The sequence below is a fragment of the Mandrillus leucophaeus genome, unplaced genomic scaffold, assembly GCF_000951045.1.
Source record: "Mandrillus leucophaeus isolate KB7577 unplaced genomic scaffold, Mleu.le_1.0 Scaffold134, whole genome shotgun sequence".
Taxonomy (NCBI): Eukaryota; Metazoa; Chordata; class Mammalia; order Primates; family Cercopithecidae; genus Mandrillus; species Mandrillus leucophaeus.
In genome coordinates, this window is record NW_012101299.1 from 1,489,392 (window position 1) to 1,511,568 (window position 22,177).

Here is a 22,177-nt window from a genome sequence, read left to right on the forward strand (position 1 = left end):
TATAGTTAAGTCCAGATCACTTTATTCTTCCTGCATCATTTCTTTAATCCATCTCTACCCAGGAGATGATTCATCACCGAGCCTGCCAGGAGTTCTTTAAAATAAATGAATAAATAAGAAGAGAGAAAGAAAAATGAAGGAGGGCCACTAAGTAGCCCCCAAGTAAATCACTGTACACCTTCCTGCATTCTCTTTCTCTCTGCCTGTCTTCCTCTCTCTCACACACACACCTCTAAGAATTTCAGAAGAATCCAGGACATGCTGGAAAATCATTTGATGCGGGGAATTGGGGCTTAAGCCGAGTGTGCTGCCGTGGCCTCCATGTGCGAGGTGGGGCCGGGCGCTTCTGCAGGAAGCCAGCTGGGGCCAGAAGCCCGTGGGGTGGACAGGGCAGCAGGTCAGGTCAGCTCCCCAGGGTTTGCCTCTGCCTTGCCCTCTGAGGGTCTCCACTTTGTCCCTTCAGCCAGTTGGAGATATTTCCCCCTTTGATTAAATGTTCACACAGATGCTGGTCAGTTACCTGGCCCTGAGCAAGTCGCTTTGGGCCTTGGTGGAACCGGGAAATGAAGGGACATTCACTTCCTATGGCTGCAGTGAGAAATCGCCACAAACTTCGTGGCTTCAAACAACAGAAATTGCCCCTCGCAGTTCTGGAGGCCAGAGATGTGGACACAGTTGAAATGACAGTGACAGAGAAGGGTGTGGAAGAGAGGAGCGGGGCTGCAGTCATGCCCAGGACACTGACTTTTAAAGGGTGGTCAGAGAAGATCCCACAGGAGACGAGGACCAGAGAGGGAGGTGAGGGGAGAGCTGGGACAAGGGGTGGTCCTGAACATCGACACAGAGAAGCAGCGGCGGAACCGTGGGCAGGGAGAGACCACCCAGGCCCAGGACGGGGAGGCCACGGTCTTTGGCACCTCGATAGACACAGAAGATCTTAAGAGAAGCAATTTCAGTTTCGAAATGGATGGAAGCCATATTGCAGTGGGATAGGGACAGGGGAGAAGGTCAGAAAGTGGCCCTCGGATTTGGACCAGTCACTGGGTTGGACCAAGACCGGTAGGGGTTGGACTGATGATGGGTGGAGAGGCTGCGGGGGGAGGTGCTCATGGCTGGGTGGAGAGGCTGCGGGGGGAGGTGCTCATGGGTGGGTGGAGAGGCTGCGGGGCGGGGAGGTGCTCATGGGTGGGTGGGGAGGCTGCGTGGGAGCCACCCAAGTTTTTCCTCCGTGGAAAAACTTGCAGGAGCCAAAAGCACAGATCCTCAGTGAAAGACACCGACCTGAAAGGCTATACTTTGTATGATTCCGACTATGTGACGTTCAGGAAAAGGCAGACTTACGGGGGCCGTAAGCAGAGCTGTGCTTGCCAGGGTTTGGTGGGGGGGGAAGGATGAATAGGCAGAGCACACAGAGGTGCAGAGACCCAAAAGATGTCTGTATGATCAGGTGCAAGACAGATGGATTTGTCACAACCCAGAGAACACACAGGCAAAGGGTGAACCCTAATGTCAACTATGGGACTTAGTTAATAATGATGTTTCAATATTGGTTTATCAGCCGTACCAAATGCACCACACTCATGCAAGATGTTTGTAATTTGGAAAACTGAGGGCAGGGGAAGAAGAAGGATATGGGAGTTCTCTGTAGTTCTGTTCAGTTTTTCTCTAAACGTGAAACTGCTCTTTAAAAAATTAAGCTTATTAATTAGAAAATAGTAATAAATAATAAAAGTTTACCAGGAAGGTAAATGGAAAGGAAAGTATTTGATAGTTCTAGGCTGGAACAAAAAAGGAGGTACAGGAGGAAGTGCTGGCCGAGGCGGGAAGGGGATGCCTGGTCACTGGAGACTGAGAGGAGGGAGGAGCAACAGGTACTTCAGTGTGTTCAGGAGGAAGCACGTCTTTCTGCAGGGAAACAGGGAATCTGGGCCAAGCTCGAGCCTCCCAGCTGCAAAGGCTGAGAGTGAGGCTGATGGAGAGGGAAGCCCTGTAGGCAAAAGGGAGAGGGAGTGGGAGTGGGTGTGGGAGGGAGAGCCTTCAGTGCCCCTCTGTGTGCCCCACGCCTCCTTGTCCCTTTAGAGTAAGGAGGCAGTAGGCACAAGAGAGATGTGAGGAGAGCAGGAAATATTGGAACTGGCATTGAGGACAGACATGTCTCACACCTCTGGGTGGTTGTAATGATGGGAATGGTTAGTGGCCAGCTGAGGCTGGAGACATTGCATTTGTCATTCTCAAAGGTCGAGGTGTTGATGTGGAGGAGGTAGATTCAGCGTAAAACCAAGTTGGGCATTTGCTAGTCTGGGCAGAGAAGGAGTTATGTGAGGAAAGCGATTCAGTAGGGGATTGGAGCAGAGGAGGAACGACCACCAAGTGGCTCATCAAAAAGGGAATTCCCACAGTGGAGAAGAAGTTGGAAAAATCACTCTCAAATCCTCTTTTAACTTGAGAGGAAAAGTATCTGATACCCTGCAGGAAATCGAATTCCAATGCAAAAATGTAAGTTCCTTTCATAGGAACAGATGTGGAGAATATGATTGAGGGTTGAGACCCTAAGCCCAGTCTCCCACCTGACACAGGGATTGAGCCCATTTGTTTTTTGCTACAGAGTGCCATGGAGTAAATTTGTCCCAATATCTGACATATTACTGGGCCTTTAAAAGAAATTACGTATAGATAGTTGTTGTAATAACATTTTATCAATATTCAACCATCGATCCTTTCCAATTAAGTGAAGGGTTAAGGGAACACACGTATACATCTACACATTCACATATATATGTTGTGTGTATTATATTGCATGGTCAAATTATTTACCAGTTTATCAATGAATAAACCAGCATTTATGGAATATCTGCTAGGAAGTTCTGTGCTACCTATTTTCACATACAACAGATTATTGATTCCAACCCTATGAGGCAAACATGATTATTCTCATTTTATACAGGGAAACAAACTTGGATCCAGTTACTCTATTGCCCCAAGCCCTTTGCTCCTAGTGGCAGAATTCAGAATTAAATTTACAGCTTCTTGGAATTCTTTCCATGACTTCACAGCTTCCTGCCCATGAGGGGCATCCTGGTGTTTTTGAAGACAGATTGCCGCAACTCACTTCTGGTATCTTGGAGTCGTTTGTTTAACTTATAGAGACTGAGAAAGATGGAGAGGTTGAGAGAGTCACTAGCTAGCAAAAAGAAAATAATTACCTCTTTGGACTATGCTAGAGTTTATAAATTAATAGCCATTGTTTCTCTTGAATTTCACGACCATTCTGTAGGAGGAGGGTAGCTATTGTCCCCGTAGGAGAAAATAAGACACAGAGAGTTGCTGAAGGCCGTGTGATCCATACATCATAAGGTTGGGACTAGGATGCAAACCTTTTGATTCCTAGGGTGGTTCTGTGGAAACTCCTGTAAAGTGTTGGTGGTGAGGGAAGGGAGATGCATCTTAGCTTATGGAAGAAGTAAAGGAACTCCTTGAGCACAGGTAATAAAATCGGAATTAGTGAATCACATGGCGTATTGGCCCTAGTGTTCATGCAGTCTTGCAAGGCACTCCATATTATTTCCAGTTAGCATTTAAGGGAATTTACATCTGTCATATCAAAGAAAAGTTAATCCCCTGCTGTTTCTGAATATCTTAGACACCTACTGGAAATCACAATCTAACAAACTGAATTTCAATATTAAGTAAGGCAATGGAGTTTAAGTCTTTCTGATCCCCCACTCTGTCCTCTGTGCTTAGAAAATTCCAAATAAACACAGGTAAAGTGAATTTGTTAGGCTTGTCTCTAAACTTGCAAAAGGATCTTTGCTGAGAGCCACCTCTAGAACCTACCTTTATTTACTAATTTATTTGTTTGTTCATAGGCACATATTGAGGGCCTGTGCTATGCGACGTATGGAATTCTTTTTTTTTTCAGTTATTAAAATCAAGATCACAGTATGTTGGGAGGGAAATTATCTGACTTTTCATTTCTATTTAGGACAATTTTTATAGCTAATGAGATATAAGCTGTGAAATTCTTTTTTTAAAGCTTTTTATTTTGAATAATTGTAGACATAGAAAGGTTGCAAAAATAGTGCAAAAAAAAAATCCTGTATTTCTCATGTCACCCCTCCTAGTGATAGCATATTTTATAACTTTAGTATAATGATCAAGAATAGGAAATCAACATGGGTGCCATATTGTTAACTCATCAACAGGCCTTATTTGAATTCTACCAATTTTTCTACCAGTGTCTTTTCCCTGTCCCAGGACCCCACGCTGCCTTTAGATGTTCTTTCTTCTTAGCACCCTCCAGTCTGTAACATTTCCTCAGTTTCTTCTTGTCTTTCATGACCTTGCACTTTTGAGGAGGTCTGGTCAGTTATGTTGGGGTGTCCCTCAGTTTGGGTTTTTCCCAGTGTTTTCTCATGATTGGAGTAAGGTTCTGCATTTTGGGTGAAAAAAAAAATCACATAAATGATTATTTGTCCTTCCCAGTGCATTATATCCAAGGGGCTTCAGTGATATTGGCCTTAGTCACTTGCTTAAGTGGCTGTCTGCCAGGTTTCCACTGTAAATTTAATGATTTGATTTATTTATTTATATCAGTAAAGACTCATGGGTATTTATTTTATTCTATGGGTTAATCCAGTACTATCATTCATTTTTTTGTGTTGATCAAACTGTTCTAGTGTGAGTCATTAGAAACTCCTTTAGGTTAGCTTGCCTGTTCTCTCAACAAACCCCCATCTTTTTTTGAGTATTCCATTACTTTCTGGTTCCATAAAATATTCCTGACTCATTCTGTATTTTCCCTGCCCCAGCCCAGATACAATTATCCTCCTAGAATCTCTATTTTATTTTACTGGGTGATGGTATTTAGACACCAAGATCCAGATGCTAACTGTGCTCATTGCTACTGGGGTGTCATTGTTTCTAGGCCTTCTCAGTGGACAGACCCAGGACATATATGTATGTATACTAACCCATGGACACACACATATCTACATTTTGGATCTCTTTGTGTACATAGATATTAAAAACCGTGAGTTTATACAGATACCTCTGATTTCAAACTTCACAGGTTATCTTAGTGTTCCCCTTTTCCTTATAAATTTTTTTTTCCAACAGTGAAAAACCTGGCTTTCATTATCTCCAATATATTTACATATTTATCCAATTCTAGCATGCACACAGTTTCAGAATTGATCATCCAACCCCCTAGGAGAAACACATTTACTCACTGAACTACAGCATTTATTTACAGGGTTTTTTTTTTTTTATTTTTTAATATTAGCTTTAGCATATTTAGTCAAAATACTGTTTCCCAAAGTTACTTATGGTTAGTTATTTCCCTCTCCACCCACTTCAGTGTGGTTTTGTGTTTCACTTGTAATGGGGTTTTGTTCTTTTTTTGGTGTTCTTATTCCATTCTGGGTTCCCCAACATTCTGGTTCCTTTTTATTGTTTGTTTTATTTTGGGAGTATCTGAAACCCTACTGTTGTCTAAGACTTGAGGTGATACAAAAAGATATACTCAGAGAATCTGATTTCAGACTTCACAGTTTATTTTAGTGTTGCCCTTTTCCTTATAACATTTTTCTCCAATAGTGCAAAAGGTACTGGCTCTCATTTTCTCCAATATATTTGCATATTTATCCGATTCTGGTATGCACACAGTCTCAGAATTGATCGTCCAAACCCCTGGGAGAAACACATTTACTCACGGAACTACAGAGAATCTTCCTTCTCTCAGCAGTCCCATCTTTCCACCCCTTTTCCACCTACACCCTATAGGTAATCAATCTGGTTCCTGGTTTCTGCTTCCTATATTTCTTTTTTCACAAAAGACTCAATTCATATATATTCTCATATCCATTTCTTCTATTATACATAACTATATCATACTATATACATACATATGTGCGTATGTGTATATATATACACACATACATACTATAACATATACTCTTGGGCATTGTTAACTCTGACATGGAAATCACTCCATATCTGTTTATAGAGGTCTTCATTCTCTTTTACACCTGCACCATACTTCATTGTATGGGGGGGGTTGTTTATAGTTTTGGGGATTTTTATAATTTAACAAATGATAATTGTATATATTTACAGGGTACAATATGATATTTTGTTATATGTATACATTATGAAATGATTAAATCAAACTATAACATCTCTATCACCCTATCACCTCATATACTTATCTTTTTTCATTGTGGTACAACAGTTAACATTATTCTCTTAGCAATTTTGAAACATGTATTACATTCTTATTAACTCTAATCACCATACTCTGCAACAGATCTCAAAAACTTATTCCTCCTGTCTAACTGAAACTTTACTTTGTATTTTTTTATCAGCACCCACCCCCCGAGTCCCTCCCACTCCCAGCCTCTGGTAACCACTACTAGTCGCTGCTCAGTACTATTCAGCCTTAAGAAAGAAGGATGTACTGTTATTTATTCAACCACATATTGTTTCCAATATTTGCAACTACAAATAAAACTACAATAAATATAAACTTGTGCACATGTATTTGTGCATTGTTTGAGGTGAATTCTCTAGGAGTCTAGAAGTGGAATTGTTGGGCTAAAAGTTAAAGTGCGTATTTTATTAGGTATTGTCAAATGTCTCTCTGAAATGATTGCACCAGTTTGCTTCCTGACAAGCAAGTCTGAGAGTGCCTGTTCCCTACAGCCTCCCAAGCATCACGTGTCATGCATTTTTCTTCTTTTTCCAATTCTCGTAGGTGAGAAATGATGTCTCAATCAGTTTTAATTCCTACTTCCTTAATTTCATATGTATTTGGGTACCTTTTCATATGTTTGGGGGCCATTTTTATATCTTTTTGTGAATTGTCTGTTCGTGTCCTTTTCTCATATTTTTATCTCTTTTTTTTAATAACCTCAATTTTTCAAAGTTTTTGTATGTTAGGGATATTAGCCATGTGTCCACGGCATGTGTTGTAAATAATTTTCTCCTGGTTTGTAAGATGTCTTTTGTTTATGAGGCATCTGTCATGCAGAAGTTTTATGTTTTTATGTAGTCCAACTTATGAATCTTAATTTCTGGCTTCTGAATTTTGAGTCATCAAAGCTTTTCTCTACACCAGGGTTCAAGAGGAACTAACCTATGCTCATGAGAATACTTTGAAACATCAAAACATACAAATGTTGGTGGGGCGCGGTGGCTCACGCCTGTAATTCTAGCACTTTGGGAGGCCAATGAGGACGGATTGCCTGAGGTCAGGAGTTTCCAGCGTGGCTAACACGGTGAAACCCTGTTTCTACTGAAAATACAAAAATTAGCCAGGCGTTGTGGCAGGTGCCTGTAATCCCAGCTACTCAGGAGGCTGAGGCAGGAGAATCACTTGAACATGGGAGGCAGAAGTTGCAGTGAGCCAAGGTCCTGCCACTGCACTCCAGCCTGAGCGATAGAGCAAGACTCCTTCTCAAAACAAAACAAAGCAAAACAAAACCATGCAAATGTTAGAAACTCATCTATTAACAGAACCTGCAATATTAGGACTTGCTTGCATCTTCTGATCGCTGGGCAGCTGCCTTCCTAGCTGGTTTCTAAGCAGCAATGTCTTCTCTGAATTGGCATTGCCGCTCTACCCTCAGGTTTCCTGGCTTCTCCAAACCCAGACACTTCATTTAAAACTACCTGGGGCATTCTGGACTCTCTAGCCTCCCCCATCTCTCTTTACTCTAAATGTATTCCTTGTTTTTCCTGGTAGTTTTATTCAGCCGTTGCTTTTTGTATTTTCTATTGATTCCAGTCCACCGTGTCCTTAGCCCTTCACCTTCCTTCCCTTCCTGCCTCATCTCCTTTGTTCATGCAACCCCTAAAATGCAGCATCCTCCCTTTCCAAAGGCCATTCAACCATTTCCCTCTACAGATGAGTGGGTGCATTCCCAGCTATGTCTTCCGCATAAGAAATATATATATATATATATAATTTTTTTTTTGAGACAGTCTTGCTCTGTTGCCCAGGCTACAGTGCAGTGGCACAGTCTCTGCTCACTGCAAGCTCTGCCTCCCGGGTTCACGCCATTCTCCTGCCTCAGCCTCCCGAGTAACTGGGACTACAGGCACCCACCACCATGCCTGGCTAATTTTTTGTATTTGTAGTAGAGACTGGGTTTCACCATGTTAGCCAGGATTGTCTCGATCTCCTGACCTTGTGATCCACCTGCCTTGGTCTCCCAAAGTGCTGGGATTACAGGCATGAGCCACTGTGCCCGGCCCCACATAAGAAATATTATAGCTAAGTGATGGGGTGCTTACCTGACAGAGCCCAGCAGACTCAGCAGAACACAAATATCATTCTTCACGTGAAGGGGTGTCATCCAAAAGAAACACGAAAATGAATCTTTTCTGCATGTTGGAGACAACAGTAGCTACAAAATATACTGAAATATTTAATACTTATAAAAGTGTTAGCTCTTTTCATTTTTGCCACCATGACCTTTATTCACTATAACCTTTAAGTACTTAGGCAGGTTTTTGTTGTGGTGGTATTGGTATTTAATCAGTACATTAAGGATAAAAAATGTAAGTGAGGTTTGAAAGGAAATACATCTTTCAATTTATCCCCTTCCTCCCTCTCTCTCTCGGCTTGTATCTGTCAACACAAACCAACACAAAACCTGATGCCACCAGGTTTGTAAGGTCATAACGACCTGCGTGATACCTAGAAAAAATTACCTTCTAGGAGAACCAAAGATGGAGACACAAATTGTGGAGACAGATCACTGCATGGCTCTGCATTTTAATTTTTAACTCTGACTGTTCTGGAGAGTTGAGAAGTTGATCCAGAGACCTCACTGCATGTTCTCTCTTAATGAGTATTTACTATTTGGGTTAAGCCATGATAGACCTATTTGAGCTTCATATAAATTATATACATCTGAAGAAACCTAATAGAGACTAAATGAGACATATTACTTAGTAACACAAGAGACAAGCTCTTGAAATGGATAGCATGGAAGGAGAAAGGAGTTAAGTTATAGGTAGGGGATAAAATTGCAGCAGCTTAAATTCTTGGTTCCCAACATTTTGCTTTGTTTTTGTTTGTTTGTTCAATTTTCAGGGATCCTCAAAGTCTGGACCCACCAGAAGTCAGCAATGCAAAACTTCAGTACGCAGGATGGGGCCCTAAAGGCCAACAGCTGGTAAGCCAGTCAAGTTCGGTAACTGTATTTGGGTTTTGAGGAAGTTTCCATTTTCTAAGCTGAATGGGTCTCACTGTACTCAGCCTGTATATGGTGTTGTGTGTGTGTATGTGTGTGTGTGTGTAAATTAAAATCTGGACAATTACACCAGGGTGTCTGGATATGTAAAAGGGTCATTTCATTTTAGATAGCAAATTCTCCTAAAATTGGAACAGCGTGTGCTTGGTTCCTACATCTGACATGGTTGAAGTGGTGCCTAACTGTAGCTGTGTCTGTGGACTCCAGATGAATTGTGAGCTCAAAGAGATCAACTTCATTAAAAGGACTGCAAATGAGAATGATCCAAATGGTTTTGTCATCAAAAGATGCTCTGGGAACTCAGATTTCTTTCTGTGGAGGGTTTTTTGTTGTTGTTGTTGTTTGTGTTTTTGAGACAGAGTTTCGCTCTTATTGCCCAGGCCAGGGTGCAATGGTGGGATCTCATCTCACTGCAACCTCCACATCCTGTGTTCAAGCGATTCTCCTGCCTCAGCCTCCCCAGTAGCTGGGATTACAGGCGTGTGCCACCACACCCGACTAATTTTTGTATTTTTAGTAGAGACAGGGTTTCACTATGTTGGCCAGGCTGGTCTCGAACTCCTAACCTCAGGCGATCCACTCACCTTGGCCTCCCAAAGTGCTGGCATTACAGGCATGAGCTACCGCACCTGGCCTCTGTGGAAGGGTTTTTAAGCATGTAGATTTGCTGGCCCTGATGGAGCCAGGCCAATCCCATCAACATGCGAAATCCCCCATGGCCATGGCAGCCCTCTCGGTTTCTATCAGCTGTCTTCATGGATTCCTTCTCAAATTGGCAAAACTGCCGGGTTTCTGTGAACGGGAAGGACAGTGCAGAGAAAACGGCCCTGAACACTATTTCTAAGATGAGGGCTCCCACCCTGGTTCTCACTGTCGAGCTGGCCTTGCACGGCGCCTCCAGCTGTCAGGCGGCAGGCAGCAGCCCAGCCATGTAGTAAAGGATATGGATAATATGATCCCTCAGGTTTTCCACCTCTAGCCTTGCGTTTGACTAAAACTTGATTATATTTGTCCGTTCTGTGCAGCATTTTTTAAGAGACCGTATTGCCACGTGCAGAAAGTCCCTCGGGTTTGAAGGTCAGATGACATGGTTGCCGTTTTCAAGTCACCATTTTCTTCTGCCTCTTTAAGCTGATTACCTAAGCCTGCATTTGTAAAGCTCCTTTTTCCTAAAATAGCACAAAAAATGATCGTATCTAAGAGCTCACATAGAATTGTATTGGATAGGCTGTCATCTATCTTACAAATGAAAATAGTCTTATTTCTCCCCATAGTACAATCGCGTTTTCTTGGTTATGTACTAATTCCACTGCCTTGAATTGGTTTGAAAAAAAACAAGAGCATAGAGGCCGTGAAACTATTAATATTTTAGCTATTATGATCATGTCTCTAATGCTAAAACTGATTACAGAGGTTTTGAAAAGCATATGTAACTGATCAAAATCACAGGGTGACAGGAGGAAGTGAGGAAGTTGAGAGCTGCCCTTGACCAAGGAACACCAACCCATCAGTTCAATCACAACAAAGAGATAAAATTTGTCTTTTCTCAAAGGCATTAACTCTTAAAAAGGGAAAAAATGTAATTTGATAGGAGATTGTAGAAGACTTAACTTTTCAGGACTGATGTGCAACTGAATCTCTAATAGTTGACCTTAAAACCCTCTGAAAGTCTGTGATTGAAGAGATTTCCAGTATCCCTCAAATCATCTGTCAAAGTGGCCATTACACCTCCGTAGAGAGCTCTCCCTGCCTGCTGTGGATCCATTACAAGCCAGTACCCACAGCTCTGCACCTGGCCTCATCACACCACTGCAGGGAGAAGGATAGGAATGTGTAACGTTACTGAGTGATCATTGTCCAGCCTTTTTATAGTAGTCAGGAGAAGACCATCATAACGTGACCACATGTCAAGGTCTCTTTCCACCATACCTGCGGCCTCGCTCCTTATCACCCAGTGGCTGTAACTCAGTGTGTGGACTCCTGCCTCATTGTCTGCACGTGCAAATAAACCGGGTCCCTTAGTAGAGTTGGTACTTGTCGTCCTGCCTCTGGGAACAGCTTGTAACATAAAGGAAATCTAACCCTCAACTGTAAAAGGAGTTGCTGTGCGTGCATATGTGTGTGTGTGTGTGTGTGTGCATGCAGACACTTTAGAATTAAGTCTATAATTGTCCTCTTGAACAACTGACCTTCATTCATGTCCTGCTCCCTTGGAGATGAGAAGGGGAAAATGATTATAGAAGTTATCATGTTTAACCTCTTACAGAATAAGTAGCAACAAAACAAAGTAAATGACAACTTCTCAGAGAAGGCTTCCTGACACCTCCCCAAATATACACACACACATACACACACACACACAGTGGTAGGTAGCCACCCTGGGGCTTCAGGTCTCACCGTGCAATCTCCCAGCACACACGATCTCTTGTTGCTTGTAAACATATCTCTGTCCTTGGTTAGGTGGTGATATGGTTTGGCTCTGTGTCCCCCCACCAGATCTCACCTTGAATTATGATAATCCCCATGTGTCAAGGGTGGGACCAGATGGAGATAATTGAATCATGGGGGCAGTTTCCCCATGCTGTTCTAGTGATAGTGAGTTCTCACGAGATCTGACGGTTTCCCCCTTCGCTCGACACTCATTCTGTCTCCTGCCGCCCTGTGAAGAGGTGCCTTCTGCCATGATTGTAAGTCTCCTGAGGCTTCCCCAGCAATGCAGAACCGTGAGTCAATTAAACCTCTTTCTTGTATAAATTGCCCAGTCTCGAATATTTCTTTATAGCAGCATGAGAACGGACTAATACAGGTACCCTGAGTCCACACAGTGAGCCTGTTTCATCTTCGTATTCTAACACACCCAGCACAATGCCTGGTGCCCAGTACGCGTTTATTGAGGTAAAAGATGAAAGCACAAACAGATCGATTAATTCATTAGTTAATGTGTTTTTGTGGTTTCAAACCACCGCAGCATGAAGAATTGGATGGTGGCAAATAGCCAGCATCTATGAATAGGACAGTACTAGAGGTGACAGAGATTTGACTTCCTTTCTGCTTCAAAGACATGAATGTTCAGGTAAGTAATAACTGTTAATACTTGAGTTAAGTACCAAAGGTGCTATATGCTTGTGGAACGTTTGAGTTTCTAAATCCATTCGACCTTTAAGAGCGTTATGATACATGCATGTTCTGAGCTTAAGAGGCAATATAGCTCGTTGTTGAGTGAGTGCCCTATGTGCTGGAGCAGGGGCCGCCTTCTTCTGCAGAAGGTCCGATAGCACATGTGTCAGTCTTTGCGGACAGACGGTTTCTAGCACAGTGACTCAGCTCCCTAACCGCAGCGTGGAAGCAGCTGCAGACGGTATAGACAAGACGGGCTTGGCTGTGTTCCAATAAAGCTATACTTCCCAACACAGGTGATTTGGCCTATGGGTTATAGTTTGCTGACCCCTGTTTTAGGGGATCATGTGCTCTCTCGGTTGTTCTCACGAGGCAAGCCTGATGCCAGAGCCACCACCTCATGACAGGTACTCCCCACACCTGCTCCGTCTGCACAGAAAATTCACAACTCAAGAGCAGGCCTTGCAAGCCCTAACCTATTAAGTGATGCCAAGCAACACACCCCTCATTGCCATTTTATTTTAAAAAGTAAATATTGCTCCCTAAAGTCAACCTACTCTAATTATAATGAGTCAGATTGAAGTGAGTAATTCTCCTTTGGGAGCAGAGAGCACAGCTGCGGCTGAAGTTTGCAATGAGCTGTGGGAGCATGTAGCCTCCTTTGATGAGTGATTTCAGGGCTGCCTTTGGGTCCGGAGCCCCCGTATCACAGGAGACGACCCGGGGAACCAGGGGTCGGTGAGGGCATCTTTTCCTAGTGCCTCGATGTGGTTGCCAATTAGTGACTCTTACCTTTTAGAGTGAGTGTTGAACATTCCTCCAGTAGTAGTGACTGCAGGGAGCGTGGCCTGTGTGTTGTTAGCGGAGCGGGTGGGAGGAGGCCCCAGGCTGCCAGAAACCACTTCTGTGGTGGTGCTGGTCTGAGGCTGGAGTTTATGACGAATGATAAGATTGCTTCCAACCGTCTGCTGAGGGCCCAGGATGTGATCTAGGAAATAGATTTGGCCAGATTAAATAGGATTAAACAAGAAATCCTATGTAAAATGCTGACACAGTGACCCTCCTTTGCTTCCTCTTCCTCCAAACTGGAGTGGTCAGTCGGGAAATATAAACGTTCAAAACGTGCTGTTTCAATGTATTTCTCTGCACCACTTCTTTCCTCATTTTGTCCTCTTCAGATGAAGCTTCCTGAACTGAGATTTCCTCCATGTTTCTTCTTTTTTCTTTTTTTTTTTTAACGGAAATCTCCCTCTGTCACCCAGGCTGGAGTGCAGTGGCGCAATCTCTGCTCACTCCAACCTCCACCTCCTGGGTTCAAGCAATTTTCCTGCCTCAGCCTCCCAAGTAGTTGGGACTACAGGTGCTGCCACCACACCTGGCTAATTTTTGTATTTTTAGCAGAGATGGGGTTTCACCGTTTTGGCCAGGCTGGTCTTGAACTCCTGACCTCAAGTGATCCATCCACCTCAGCCTCCCAAAGTGCTAGGATGTTAGGCATGAGCCACTGGGCCCGGCCCTCCATGTTTCTTTTCTTTGATCTTTTCATGAAGTCCTGCCCCCTACCATGTGTTCGTCCGTTTATGGGAGGTTTTGTTTCTGCTGACCCAGAATGTGATTACATTGTCTGCTTTAGGAACGCCCATGTATTTCCCGATCCGGTATTTCTACTAGAGACATTTCCTAGAAGCACATGGACTTTGAGGGCAGCTGCGGTGGCCTTCCTTGTTCTTAGCACTCGCACTTGGAGTTGAAGCTGCCTCGGGGTGCATTTGCAGGTTGATCTGCAAGGGTAGGGAGCTCATGTGAATTTGGTGCTTCATCATGTTTTCCTTCGGAAACAAGTGCCATGGAAATTTTCTCAAGGAAGACCGTGCAGCATTAGGCAACATTAAGAATTCAAAGCCGGAATCTTTGCTGGCACACTCGGAAGATCAGAGACAAAGTGAATGGGTCTCTCTTTGGTTGGCTTGCTACCATGACAGTGATAAATGTAGAACTTTGAATGGGAAATTTAATGAGTCCGTTGGGAAGTCTTCAATGCAGAGACAGCGTCAAAATGTGACGGATGAAGCGCAATGGAGTAGTTAGCTGGGAAACTTGCTGGGACTGGGGAAGAGCTGTCCTCAGGAGATGGCGTTCCCCAAAGGAGCAGGTGCAATTACAGACACCATGGAAGGAAACTAAGGAATTCTCACAGCCATACTTTGCAGCTTAGAAGGGGAGGCCAACTTCTTCATCATCTCCAGACAATGAGAGGCTGAGGGGTGGTGAATATCAGTGAGCAACTGTCCTGTGTCTCCCAGGAAACAAGAGAGTAACATGTTTATCAAAATGGGACATTTGAGCCAGACTTTAGGAAGACTCGCCTATGGCGATTTAGATCCAAAATAGTTTTCCACAGAAGGTCACAGAATAGTTTATCAGAGAGTGTCAAGAAATCTGCACTTAAATTGTGCTGTGTTTTACCGCATGTTCTCACTCATAGGCGGGAATTGAACAATGAGAACACATGGACACAGGGTGGGGAACATCACATACTGGGGCCTGTCAGGGGGTGGGGAGCTGGAGGAGGGATAGCATTAGGAGAAATACCTAATGTAAATGACGAGTTGATGGGTGAAGCAAACCCACGTGGCACACGTATACCTATGTATCAAACCTGCACATTGTGCACATGTACCCTAGAACTTAAAGTATAATAAAGAAAAAAAAATGTGCTGTGTTTTAATGGTTAGGATGGCAGCTCCCTTGGAGAGGTCTTAGGAGCAGGTAGACTGGACTCCCAAGGATGCTGCCAGTCCTAGGGCTCTCTGGAATGGCACATGTGGCCAGCGACTGCCATGGTCACAAACCAGCTAAATGCACGGGACCCTGCAGACCGGTCTTGCCATGTGTGTACATTCCCATCATTCTCTTATGCATTTGTTTATGGATTCAATCAACTCTTATTGAACATTTCCTGTGTTCCAGATACTGCTAGATCCCAGATGCAGAAGGAGGACATGGTCCCTTTCCTCACTGGCTTCCGCTTCTGATGGCAAATCCACCTATTATCACTCACTCGCTCTCCCCAACCGCAAATGCTGCCCATTGCCATGCTCTAGCACTGTCACTCTCCTAAATGTCCCCATCTGTTCACACAGCCCAAACTTTCCTGTCCTGTCCATAGCAGGGGCTGTCACACTATGTGTTTGATATTCTTCTTGTTTTTCACCAAGATCCTTAGATCTTCAAGTCTTAACAAAATGATGCCTCTAAGAACAAAGCCATCCAGACAAGCCTCATCGCCTAAGAGGTCATTCTTTGCTTGCTTGATACAGAGCCCGTCAGGCCAATCCAGCTCTGAGAAAAACTTCTCCTCACAGTCGGGGACACGGCCATGGGGCGTGCTGTCTGGAGGTCCAGCTGCCCTTCCCCATGTGACCTTCTACACAGGTGTTCCCTGACTGACTCACACAGACACTGTACCCGTACCCTACACCAGCCCCCCCTTAGTGATTGCTACACCCTCTCAAGCCTGTGGCAGTTGTGGCTCTCTAAGCCACACCTCAGTGTGAAGCGGAATTTAAGGAACCAGAGAGACTGGACAGAGTGCAGGAAAGTATTTTAAGGTGTACACCGGCCCAGCGGACATGTGTCCTAAAGGCTGAGCCCAGAACAAAGAAAACAAGTCCCTTTTAAGCATTTTGAGGCGGGAACTATGCGAAGCAGGCTTACAGAAATGAGATCAAAAGGCTGCTGTGACACTTTTGCCACCTGTCTTACATCTCTGTGAGAACTTGGTTTGCAGCTTGTGCTTATCTGTCTTGTGAACTTGTAGTTTGTGCAGGGAAGAAAGAAACAGGAGTTTATAGAGCCTACAAAATATGTGGAGGATAGATATGGTTATTGTTTCTTTGGACAGACAGTTAATATTCTCTTCTAACTTCACAGGGGCTACTTAAATTCTCCTCAGTCTTGGTTAATACAGAATTTCATTTTATGAGCTATTGTTATTTTTCTTACTATTATTATAATTTTTACTATTATTACTTATGCTATTATTCTGTTATTTTCTTAATTTCCCACTTCAAGTGGATGGAGCCCATTCTAAGCAAACTATTCCAAGGTTGGCTGTTTTTCTTCCTAATGCGTCAACAGCGAGAGAGCAAGGGCCTTCCTTTACCTACGCGTGAGCATCTGCCAGTGATCCAGCGGGTACCGCTTCCTCCCGGAACCCTGTCTTGACACTTTTTTCTATGAGTCAGTGAAGGATTCAAGAAAATTGGAGTTGAGGGTTTTTTTTTTTTTTTTTTTTTTGCACTCGCACTGACTCACCTCATGGCATTGGGGTTTCTGCCTTCAAGAAAAAGAATTTTTTTATAGCCCATTAAAGTTGTAAAAATCCATGCCTCCAAAATGTCAGTAATTCAACCTAAGATATGGAGGAAGAGCTTGCGCTTGAAACTCCAAAACACTTTGTTAGAGGGACGAAAGGGCAGCTTGACAGCAGATCGGAGGGATGGAGGGCCTTCGCCTCAGGCATCGCTCAGGTGTGGGCGTCCGCACGGGGAGGAGCGCGTGGGGAGAACCATCAGATTTCAGTGTGACAGGGGCCACGTGGGTGGCACCACGGTAGCAGCACAGAGCCAGCGTGAGGGCAGGCTGGGTGCAGCCAGGAGCCAGCTGGGAGTGGGAACCCAGCCAGGCCTGGGATGTGGAAGCCTTCACTGACAGACTCCGTGGTAGGGTCCCAGGCCACCTCCTCAGCCTCAGAATCAGAAGGCCCTAGTTTTAAGCCTGAGAAGGAAAAGAATATTTTATTTTGTTTGTTTTGCTCTTCAAGGGTTATTAGTAACAAAAGCTTTGGGGTCAAAAGGGCCAGATTCAGATCGTGGTTGCAGCACTTACTAGTTGCATGACCTTGACTAAGAGACTTAATCACTGAGCTTCCCGTCTCTTGGTCTGTTAACTGAAGTAGCAATGCCTACCTCGTAGGGCTCATGGTGGAGATTAAATTAATCTACCTGAAGTACAGGCTGTGGAGCCTTGTGTAAATAATGTTCTCAATACATGTCTTTAATTGTTACTGCTGTTATTATTTGGCTTAATCGAGCTGTAGAGAATGAGAAGGAAAATAAGAATTTCATCAGACGGAAGTCTGGTGTGTGTCAGAAGGAGAGTTGGGCTGCCCTTGATAAAGCAGAGAAATGCAGGATAGAGACAGAAGCTAGGGATGGTGGCCAGAGGGCTCCATGACGGGCCAGCCACATTGTCCGTCACCATCCAAGGTGTACCTGTGTGAACTCACACCTTGCTCTTCTCCCACTCTTAGGGAGTGAGGGGGAATGTTCAGAAAACATCAGTTTCTACCTCCTGAAGTCTTTAGCTCCTTGTAAGTATTCAAGAGTCCGTGGCTTTAGAAAAGGCCATTGTCAGGTGATAGCGTTTCCCCTATGCTAATGCCACGCCAGAAATTATCCCCTGAATGGAGAGAGTATGTTTCTTATAAGAAGCTGTGTGTCCTGCTTTCTGTGTCCAGTCCAGGAAGCCTGCCTCCAGTCCACAGTTCCCCATCACCACCTGGGCGGCCACCAGGGAGCTGAGCAGAAATGGGCCTGTGGCCTCCTCCGAGCTGCAGCCTGACTCAGGGTTAGCGCTGCCCACCCAGTCCCACGGCCGTAGCAAAGGGGGCAGGGAGCACTTTACTGAAGTTGACAAATCCAACGAGGGGAGGAAGATTGATCTTTCCAGCAAGAGGAGAGTCTTTAATGAAATGTCCTATATGTGGAGAAGACCAGACTAAAGTGACATCCCATTAATAACTTACAAAAGCCTCTAATCAGTTTAGGTTAATTTGGTATTCATTGTAAAAACATTCATCATGGGCACTGAGGTCCATGACAGTAGCCAAGAAATTAATATCGCATGGATGGAGATTGCCTTCTGTATCCTCAGATAATGGATGGAGGCAGTTTGGTGAGTGATTTGTTAGCTTTACCAAAGGTACCCTTCAAATTTAACACAATATGTTATCACTTCCTAGCTCTGTGGGGCTAAATCACTTTAATATTCACTTGCACTCAAGTAAATAAGCTGAGTTTTTGGTAATGAATACGAATGGGTGGGGTTGTGTGACAGGGATACCTGATGGTCATGGTCAAAGGGTGAAGAGAATTAGGACAAAATTATGGGGCTCTTTCCTGCCACCAAGAGGCTCTTCTCCTGGGATACAGGGATTTCAGGACATGAAAGGAAATTCGTAATCATAGGATTGTGGGGGAAGTGAGAGAAGGAAAATGTAAGTAGGACATCAGGAGGAGGCAGAGATTTGTTTTAACTCTGTATCAATGGAGGAGGCATAAGAGAAAATTTATTTATAAAACAATATGAAAATATGCAGTAAGAGTCATGAAGATATTCCTATACAAGATCACAGAAATCCCTTTTAAAAGAAGCCCACAGCTATATCAACAAACGCATTCATAACACTGTTATCCATAATAAGAATTTCTAAAAGTTGGAAATGTCCTAAGTATTGACAGGCGAGCGATTGGCTCAATTATGGAGTATCCATAGGAAGAGGTATCCTATAACCATTTAAGATTATGATTAGGAAGGCTGCATTGACATGGAGCATATATCATCTATTAAACAATAGCAGGACTAAAATAAGCCATTTGGTATATTGGCATATGGAAGGGATTAGAAAGTAATATATTAGTCAAAATAATTATTTTGGACTGGCCAGACTGTGGGCTTTTTTCTTCTCCTTCTAAAACTTTCTTGGTTAGAGCAACATTATATACATTTTAAAAATTAAAAAGAGAAGAAAATGTATTGTTAAAAGTAGGATTTAGGAACTCTACTCAGTAAATATGTGCTCAAATAGTGTTGAGGGTAAAAAAGAGGCACTTTTTGCAGAGAATCCAAACATGAATCAGCTGCCCGTCACCCTCCGAGGAGCACAGTGCCTTTAATTCCACTGGTTTGAAAGCTCCGTTGCAAACCCTTCAGAGATATTTTCTGGGACTCACTCTTTTTTTGAAGGATAGAAAGCAGAATAACAAAATTCAAGGTCACAGATGATGAGTGTTTAATATCTAAAATGAAATTGTTTTTAACTGACAAGTCATCGTTGTGTACACTTATGGGATACAAGAGGACTATAGTCAATGTTTTGTGTATTTCACAATAAGAGAATACATTTCAAAGAATGGTAAGTGAGCCTTGAGACTCACTTTAAGCCAAAGCAAAATTAAGGAAAAAGGTGGATGCTGGGTTAAAACAGGGCCTGACCTGCTTGCCCACATTGGCCGGTGAAGATAAACCCTGTTCTCTTCCTCATCAGAGCTTCCTTAATTCAATTGTGCCTGAAACAGTGTATCATTTCTTAGGAATAATCAAATTTAGGAGGGTGCCCCCCACATCAGCCTCGGCAATATTAGGTTAGAGCATTTCAAGATCATTTATCAAATAGAATTTAAAGCAGGACCAGAGTTGTGCATTAAAGAAGAGTGCACTTCGTGATAGATTCTTGAGACAATATAACAAGGCAGTTATAAATTAACATAGCCTTTTGAGACCTTTGGATGACGGGGCGTGGAGCCGCACCACACTTGCGGCCATGGCAGACCCTGTTTCTTGTCCTGTGGAGGGAGCAGCTTCTGAACATGTGGAGGTTTTTCCAGTCGCCTCAGGTAGGGCAGGGGAGGGCTGCACTCTGTGCTGCCGAGAATTCTCCTTCGTGCACCTAATCAGGTTTTATAGATTACTTTGTGGAATTCTCCGGTTTGGGTGGAGGGAACACCTCTTCATAATAATTCCTAAAATGTTTCACAATTGGAAAGTATCAAAGGAATGGTTCCTTCTCCTGGTCTTTGTAGAATAACCACGACCTTTTCTTCCTTTAAACGGCTGAAATACTGTCAGTCCCACTTATTGTAGCAGTTAATCTTATGCCTCTTTGTTTTATTATTCAACTATTTTACTTTTGAATAACTTTATTTCCAAGACCAAATGTAAGCCATTCAAGGACAAAGAATGGTTTTCATTAGACCTTTATCTTCCACAGCCCATTGCTCAGCATTGCGCAGAGTATAGGTTCTCACAAATACTTGTTAAATGAATGCCATCCAGAAGGGAAAGTAAAATTAAATGTCAGATTTATAGACATAAGGTCCAAAATTCAGGGAAATTGGAAAACCTTGATGATATAACCAAAATTTTTAAGATTTAACAACTTGTCTGATGGCAAATTAATTCAGCAGTTCGGATTCAGTTCAGATTGTAAGTGATACCAAGGAAGAAAATCTGGATTTTCGAGTCAGACATTTTGTCTTGAAATGTTTGTTATGCTGTGAAAGATCTTAAAAGGAAGGTAGAGAGTGTTCCTGGTTAAAACCTGTCAGGATCAGGCTGAATTAAACAAGGTGAAAGGACCTGAACTCCTTGGCTTTCCAAGGACATTTCAGAGAATGAGAGCACCTCACTTCTTGTCCACTGGGATGCCAAGGTGATCGTCTCCTCAGTGTCGTAAGGAACAGTGAGGCCTTGTGGGCATGTGCCCCTCACTCACTCTCCGGTCGGCCTCCATTCTAAAGCCCTGTGAGGACCTCCGAGGTTATTGTCTGGGTTGTTAAACGTGGAGACAGTGAGGGCACAGAGCAGAAGGTAATTTGCTCACTTAAAACAAGAGGTTTCTAGGAATGTTTGGAGAAATTTTAGCAGCATCCAAGTCAGTTATTTGTGAATGATTCTTCTGGACTTTTCTGCAAAGTAGACTTCACAGGGCTCTTCCTTTGCAGAAATTTGTTAGCCCTGATTGATTATTAGAAGTTAATTATCAATACTGGATACTAACATACTTCTGCCCTTTGACGTGGGTATTTGCACAGCCCACGAGGTTTTATTTCACTTCCCTGATGCGTGGGGAGCACAGTACCTTACTCATGCTAGAACAGTGATAGACGTGAGCACAGATAATCAATGAGTCAATTTCAACAACAGAACCACTTTGGTTTTTGTTAGACTGTGGGTTTTGCTTTTTTTTTTTTTTTCATGGTTTTTTTGTTGTGGTTTTGTTTTGTTTTTTATGTGATGGCTCAAATCTAGTTCAGCTATTTCCACTCTAAAAAAACAGTTAGCAAATTAGTGAATTGATTTTTCTGTTTGTTCTTCAGTTTGAAAACCTCTTCATTTATCTGAATGGTTTTAGTTTTTACTGCAATGGCTTTTATGGCCAGGAACAGTTTGAAATATATTTTAATTCCCTCCATTAGGCCAGATTTAATTAACATACAGTATGCATGTTGGTGAGCTGAGTGTGCCGTCTGTGCCTCCAGCCTAGATCGCTCTAGAGCCTGCGCCTGTCCCATGTGCGTGAGGCCAGCTGTGCACTCCAGACTCAGTTCATTCATAAATATGAACTCACTGTTGTTTCTGCCAAAGCTCTGCCGTGTGAGTGGTACTGCCATCTCTTCAGTGCCAGGTCAGCCACCTGGCATTCTTGACTTCTCTTCCTCCCCCACCAGTTTGATCCACTATACGTTTTATGAATTCTGCTTTCTTGGTATCATGAAAATCCACCTTCTTCTTTCTGTTCCTGCCATCACCTCATACCTAGGTTCCTGTAACAGCTGCCTCCTTGGTTTCCCTACCCCAAAACTACCCCTACTCCAGAATGTTCTCCATCTGTCACTGAGTGATCTAAAATGCAAATATAATCATGTCCATTTTCCCATGTAAAATCCTCCCACTGTTTTCCGTTGCCTTTAGGATAGAACCCAAACCCTTTCACGTGCTTTGTGAAGCCCACCTGAGGT

The 22,177-nt window shown here is 43.3% G+C and overlaps 1 protein-coding gene across 2 annotated transcripts in view; it reads left to right on the forward strand.

Moving 5' to 3' along the window:
• Nucleotides 1-22,177, forward strand: part of DPP6 (dipeptidyl-peptidase 6) — a 629,240-nt gene that overhangs the window by 395,421 nt on the left and 211,642 nt on the right. The window contains exon 7 of one of the 2 annotated variants that reach the window (XM_011973070.1): nt 9,098-9,179. The exons of the other annotated variant lie outside the window; for it this stretch is intronic. Coding sequence (XP_011828460.1) covers nt 9,098-9,179 — 82 coding nt within the window. The remainder of the gene's footprint in view (nt 1-9,097; nt 9,180-22,177) is intronic. 2 annotated transcript variants of the gene reach the window in all.